The sequence below is a fragment of the Odontomachus brunneus genome, unplaced genomic scaffold, assembly GCF_010583005.1.
Source record: "Odontomachus brunneus isolate Ranch 3 - 2012 unplaced genomic scaffold, Obru_v1 Obru_scaffold_030, whole genome shotgun sequence".
Lineage (NCBI taxonomy): Eukaryota > Metazoa > Arthropoda > Insecta > Hymenoptera > Formicidae > Odontomachus > Odontomachus brunneus.
Window position 1 is genome coordinate 792,763 of NW_022639480.1, and position 6,850 is coordinate 799,612.

A 6,850-nucleotide genomic window follows, 5' to 3' on the forward strand; every position below is an offset into this window, starting at 1 on the left:
TTTTCCAAGGTGAAACTTAACAAGAAAACAACAAATTTGTTGTGACTAACCGATATCTTAGCGATAAAGACACCCTGTATAAGATCTGATGCGAATCGGTCGTACGATCATCGGAGCTGTCTTGGTCTCGACTCTCCATTCGGCTGGAATATGGGATTTGGTGTCACAACCAGGCAGGGAAGTAGTCCGCGGCTACGTGAATTAGTAATCAGGATGTGTGTCTCGCGAGTGGCGAGCGCATTTTCGTGTGCGTTGCGGAGGAGAAAGAGGAGAAGGTGGGGGAGGGGGTGAAGGAGGAGGAGGTGGGGAAGTCGAGCAGAAGCGGGTGAAAGAGAGAGGAGAGAGAGAGAGAGGGGAAGGAGAGAGAGAGAGAGGGCGTTAATAAAAACGAAGAGGAATGACGTGACTAAGCGAAATGAACAATGCCTTGCAAATGTCCACATTCGCGCATTCCTCGCGGTGTCGTAGTCGTCGAGTCGCGACTGCCATTCATTATTCAGAACGTGGAGAATCATGCGCTCTGTCCTCGAAATCGGTAGCCGAAAAACCGATTCGAGCGCGTGCGAGCGTGCCGCTCCAGAGTTTTGAACCTGCACGGATTGTTATGCAACACAACGTCCGGATGTATGGACGATGTATTATATTCGAGAAAAATACCTTTAATTGACAATTTATGGGAACCATCCTGTTATTGGGGAATAAAGAAGTCGTCTAATTCGCCGCTGGGTTGTCTGATTTTGAAAAAAAATGCCTCAAGATGCCTATTTCGTGTTGGCTGACTTATTTGTGTGTTAATATACTTGAAAATAAAATTACGTCTGGCTTATCGTTGAGTCGTACTACGACCTCGTTTTGGCATTAAGTAAAGTGGCGGCTCGTAGCGGGGAATTTGGTTGGACTTTAAGTCTAAATAACTTTTTGAGATTGTAGACTCGTTATTTTTCGATTGATTGATTTGTCTAGCGCCATCTAGCGGCGTCGAGAAAAAGCTCGTTATCAAGTAAAGTTTCAGTCGGTAAAAAAGAGCTACATAATGAATCTACATAATTCTTAAGGTCGTTTTACATTAGTTGCAAGTCGATTGCAACTCATGTTGCGACAGTCAGAAACATCAATCGCACCATTGATGTTTCTGATTGGCTGTCGCAATAAGAATTGCGTTTGCTTGCGATCGACTTGCAACTAAAATCAAACTATAAATACCGGTCTTAGATTTGTAGTTCCAAAGTCCCCGCTACAAGCCGCCACTTTACTTAATGTCGAAACGAGGTCGTAGTACGGCTCAACGACAAGCCAGACGTAATTTTATTTTCAAATATATTAACACACAAATAAGTCAGCCAGCACGAAATAGTTTTGAGGCATTTTTCTTCAAAATCAGATAACTCTTAACGATGAATTAAACAACTTCTTTATTTCTAAATAGCAGTTATTTTTTACCGAAAAATCGAGACAGTGGTACAAATCAACGATTAATTCAGTGAATCTTACGTCCAAATTGTATGGTCCCTAATAGCATAGATATTCAGGAGACATCCAGAATACGTCCTGAGAACGTCCTGAGAACGCTTCTATGTCCTCAGAACATCTCTGGGACCTCTCCAGGAGATCTTGTGCTGCATCCAAAACTCTTGAATTGAACAATCTTTGTATTTTCAAAAAATATGATGAGACAATTAATTGGACATATTTTACATAATGTTAATAATTCAGGAAAGAGAGAGAGAAAGAAAAAGAGATGAATTATGAATTGTTATATTTTCCAAGGAAACTGATCGATCTCAATTACTTCATATGAAAATTCTAAAAGGTAGTAATTTAGAAAAGTTCTGTTATAATAAACAAAAATGTGTGGTTTTCTTTATATTATAAAAATTTATTTTTAAAAATTTTATTGTAACTGTGATCGTAAGGGCCACAAGCTTCCTAAAATATGTGATTCAAATACATTCATTCTAAAACAATTTGAATTTTACAAATTTTCGGTGTCAGCCATTTGTTTGTATTTATACGCGCGCGCGTATGTTATGTGTATTATGTATTAATGTATAGAAGGCTAAGTAAGGCCTATATTGCTAACCGCGTTTTATCTTCAACAGTGTTTTACAAATTTCATGAGAATTTATTTCTTCATTATTTGTATGACATCCTCATCATGCATCACATGTTGCACTCCCACTCTTTGAGGTGAATATTTGGTACTTGTACCCTGGAAAATACACGATTCTCAATATAAAAAAAATATTGAATAACACAGTATACAAACACACACAAACGTCCATACACTATTATTATATGTGTATGAATACACATCTTACCCAGACAAGGGCATATTTGAATTGTTGAGCCAGTGTACGATGAATAGCGTGACACACGTGTTCGACGGTGACTCCCTTTCTCAATATTAAACCATCGTCAAAGTCAGGTGGCTGCCCAGGCTTTTTTGTATATACCCTAATCAAGCACAGATACTCCCACAGCGTCTCCAATAAGAAGTCGAGGTTTAGCTTCATGTTACAACTGTGAGAAAAAGAGAAAGGACAAGATTAGATCAAATCAAACCAGTGTACTCACGAGAGCATAGAAAAGAATCTTGTAAAAATGGCAAATTCCAGAGCATACTCTACCTAACTACAACACTATTGGGTTGCCTAGCGATTCGATCAACTTCCTCTATCGATATTTGATCTATTTTGTTATATACATAAAGGCAGGGCAAGTATACTCGGTTTGCGTTGATGACGTCTATCAGCTCGTCCGCGCTGCAGTCCTCGCGAAACAACACCTCTGCGTTGAAGATCTTATATTCGTGCAAGATCATCTGGACTAATTTCTCGTCTACCTTTGTGAGAGGACACGTCGAGTTGAAAGCCAACCCACCACCTTTCTTCACTTTAAAATATATATTCGGTTTCTTTTTGTTCAATCTGATTCCAACTGATTCCAGCTCCTTCTCCAGGAGCTGACGTTGAACATCCTGCTTGGTTGCATCCAACATCATGAGGACTAAATCTGCTGTTCTAGCAACAGCTATTACCTGTCTACCTCGTCCTTTTCCCTAAAAGGATGCAAATATATTAGATTCCCTTAAAAAATTTTCATAGCTCAAAGAAAAAAATCAAGAACTATTGAATCGTAACAGTCCTTTAACTCATGAGTTTCTTTTACCTGTGCAGCTCCTTCTATAATACCAGGCAGATCCAACAACTGTATATTGGCACCTTTGTACTCAATAACACCAGGGATACATGTCAAGGTAGTAAATTCATAAGACGCAGCCTCTGATTCAGTATGCGTCAAGGTACTGAGCAGAGTAGATTTGCCGACTGATGGGAAACCGATGAGCGCGACTCTAGCATCTCCGGACTTCAGCACATCGAAACCTTCACCTTTCTCCGACTTCTTCGCCGGCTCCAGCAGCTGAGATCTGTACTTGGCGAGTTTCGCTTTCAGCAAACCCAGATGGTATTCGGTGGCTGGCAAATTGGTCAAACGAGTCTTATTAAGATTGAATATTTATGAATGCTCGAGCTCTTGCCTCGAATGTGTTCTAATTTCTTATTTATTTCAGTGACATATCATAGATAGTGTTACTAATGAAATAGGTTAAGAAGCACAACATCGAGACGACGCTCACCCTTGTTTTTCTGCGTTCGCGCAATTTCCTTCTCGATCTCCGAGATCTTTTCCAGTATCCCCATCGCGACTGCAAACTTCTTACATTTACAAAGGAATCACAACAGGCAGTCTCGCGCAACGTGCACAACGATGATCACGACGATCTATGACAGCTGTGTCTAATGGGACGTTCACATCTCCGATCTGTGTACACTCAGACGTCATATGTACGTTTACATAACAATTAAGGTTAGCTTGCAATTAATTATTTCAACCTCACGATTAATGTGCTGCGAGGAATCTATCCCGGAGTATTGAATAAATAATACTTCGATAAAATAAATATACGACATATACTGATGTACACTAAAATAAAATATGTCTGTTCGTTTCAGCTGTACTTTTGCACTTCTTCGTTATCTCTCTCTTTCAAGTCAAGTACAGAAAGTGCAACATGGTACAGCTGAGAACAGAGCTAACATTGGTCTGTTCTTTTCAGCTGAAAAGAACAGACCATATGACAACTCGACTAAGGACCGGTTTCAACTTCTTGGTAAATTAATTGATAGTTAAATCGCATGTCTGTCTTTGTTTTTCTTTCAATTTAGACAAAGACAGACATATGATTTAACTATCAGTTAATTTACCAAGGAGTTGGAACAACTAATCCTTAGCATGGCAAATTTGTATAAAATATAAATAACAGAATGACTCGCACGTCTAATATCAAATTGATCGTTAGAGAAATATAATTTTAAATCATTTAATCCTCTCTGTAGTCGCAAAATGCAAGTGCGAAATTCTGTAGATATTCAGTGGTAGGACATGCATGTTAAATTGCTAGGTATTATTTATTAAATGAATACAAAGTACTATTACTATACTACTACTACTACTGCACACTATACTACGAACACATAGACACGTATAAGTAGTTGAGCTTATTTAGATTTGTATTATTTTTACTTGCAGTCAACACTTTTCATCGTTACCTTATGTAGGTAATACTTGTAATAGATGCAACAGTTAAATAAAAAGAATCTAAGTATGAACGACATTACTTTTAAATATTGTCAGCTTTGTTCAGTTCGAGTGATCAAATATTGATTACTCGCGAGAGCGAAAATATTAATCAGGATTTCATTTATTCAAGGAGTCCTCTGTACCGTTTTTAATTCCGCCGTACATTTGCGTTCTCGAGTCGAGTTGCAGCGGGCTCGATTCGTCCTGCAACTAACAGAAACACCTCGTCAGAACACAATGATAAGGAATGTCCCCCTAACGTATTTTTAAATCCTTTAGATGTACTTTAATATGAGAACAAGAAGCTGTATTTTATAACTGTAACTGTTGCAAAAGCAAAAATTTATAAGCAGCGAATGACACGGAACATATCGTGACGCGTTGGCGTTGAATATAAATATATATCGCAAGCACTAGCATAATGCATTATTAAGCGATGCCATAATCACCTGAATGACCTTATCTGAAATTACAACGCAAAAGCGAATTTATAATGGCGGAATTTAAAGTGTATCTTACATAAGCGATATCTATGACACATAACAGAGCCCGTGTATATTAATAATACATGCCTACTTGTAAATTAATCATCATTATTAAGCGCATATACTTACAAATGCCCAATGATCGCTCAGAGAATCAAAGCATAGCCTATTTATCCCAAGTAAACTTGTCGCTAGACATAAAGAGCTTCCTCCTTTGTATCCTAATATCTTTCTTTTTCTCGGCGCTTACGTGAATCCGTAGTAGTAAATCAAGGATACAGCGTGTGATTCGTAATTCAATAATTTATTACCTACTACCGTACAACTTTATCGAGCACGCGGCTCGCACGAGACACGCTTCGCGAGACGATGGTAGACGCGAGGAAAGACGAGTTTTGCGTAATTGACATGTTTACCGGAATCGTAATACATAGCACAATTTCATTCAAGGAGCGTAGATAAGTAGGCGCAGAGTCGCTGAGAATCATTAGATTAATCGTACAGCATTGGTCTCGTTAACATGATCCCAACCTACTTTTCGTATTATTTGTGCTACCTCTTAACACGATTAGAAGTGTATATGATCTAAGAGAATGTGAACACGGTCGCATCTAAGGAGTTGATCGCGAAATCGTGATCAATCAAATTCACTTGTCACAATTCATCAACAAACATAATTTATCACGGTCCAGCTCAGCTGGCTCAACACGTTCACGACGACGTTGGTTGTTTCGTTGGTCTTAACTTTGAGGCGTAAACTGATTTTCTTCTTAATAAGCTTATATTTGGAATAATCTGATTATTAGTCTCCCGATCTGGAGGATCCGTATCGTCGGTAGCGCACAACTCTATATGTACAATATAGAAGCCTTATATGAGAACAGAAGCCTCGAAAAGTAACGCTCGCATTCCTGCAAACATGATGATATATTAATGACGATTAGATAAATACGTATGAATGACATTATCATGTTTGCTAGAAGTTACAAGACGTTACACGATTACATCATGTTCGTTGGGAACAGTGATATATATATAAAATAAACAGTACGAAATATGTCAAGTGGACACGTCGTCGTGAATATGTTCAAGATAAACTTATTAAATGTATCGTATATTAAATATACGAAGTAAATATATCAGCACAGTGTCCCAAACACCTCAACCTTAATTTCTATACCAGACATTTTTATAAATTCAAGTTGAGAATTTCACAGAAAGAGACTTCGGTTTCTTTCCTTCTAATTTAAAATTTTATATTTCGGGGAAAAAACATTAATTAATGATATATAGAACAAATTAAAATTGAGGTCGGAACTATTTCTATGCATAACAATGTATATACGTGTATATAGTTTGTTATAAAATAAATAAAGATTTTTATATATATCAATATGCAAATGTGTACGCGGTTTTCCCCCTAGGGAGGCTCAAATACTTTTAATTAAACAAATCGCCGACGTACACTTAAGGATTTCTAGAGCACCATATATTGTCTACACTAATTAAATACGTGTAGGATTAATTACACGTATGCACTTTCGACAGGAATCGAGTGCATAAGAGGTCGTGAGTAGAAAGTATAGTCTATCACCAACAACGAGTAACCAACTGTAAAAGGATCTGACTTTACTATATATATATATATATATATATATATATATATATATATATATATATATATATATATATATATATATATATATATATATATATATATATAT

At 37.4% G+C, this 6,850-nt stretch overlaps 2 protein-coding genes across 5 annotated transcripts in view; both read right to left on the bottom strand.

Annotated features, from left to right (window-relative positions):
- Window positions 1-1,875: 1,875 nt before the first annotated feature.
- LOC116843144 (developmentally-regulated GTP-binding protein 2) lies at window positions 1,876-3,789 on the bottom strand. Its single transcript, XM_032813281.1, has 5 exons — window positions 3,638-3,789; window positions 3,169-3,476; window positions 2,628-3,058; window positions 2,319-2,520; window positions 1,876-2,209 (listed from the first exon to the last, which is right to left on the bottom strand). Exons 1-5 carry the CDS (start codon window positions 3,699-3,701, stop codon window positions 2,123-2,125), a joined length of 1,092 nt encoding a protein of 363 aa, XP_032669172.1. The 5' UTR covers window positions 3,702-3,789; the 3' UTR covers window positions 1,876-2,122.
- Window positions 3,689-6,850, bottom strand: part of LOC116843145 (putative phosphatidate phosphatase) — a 32,941-nt gene continuing 29,779 nt past the window's right edge. Inside the window, exons 8-9 of one of the 4 annotated variants that reach the window (XM_032813284.1) lie at window positions 4,785-4,845; window positions 3,689-3,822 (exon numbers count right to left, since the gene is read on the bottom strand). In XM_032813284.1, coding sequence (XP_032669175.1) covers window positions 3,773-3,822; window positions 4,785-4,845 — 111 coding nt within the window. In that variant the 3' untranslated portion in view covers window positions 3,689-3,772. Of the gene's footprint in view, window positions 3,823-4,450; window positions 4,852-6,850 lie in introns of those variants that run through there. The other 3 variants (XM_032813282.1, XM_032813286.1, XM_032813285.1) reach the window with 3 other exon arrangements.

Coding starts and splice junctions, on each gene's coding strand:
- LOC116843144 (XM_032813281.1), bottom strand. CDS start 3,701: ATGGGGATACTGGAAAAGATCTCGGAGATCGAGAAGGAAATTGCGCGA. Junction 3,477..3,637: donor GCGAACGCAGAAAAACAAGG/GTGAGCGTCGTC, acceptor CCAATTTGCCAG/CCACCGAATACCATCTGGGT. Junction 2,521..2,627: donor CCCAATAGTGTTGTAGTTAG/GTAGAGTATGCT, acceptor TTTTTCTCACAG/TTGTAACATGAAGCTAAACC.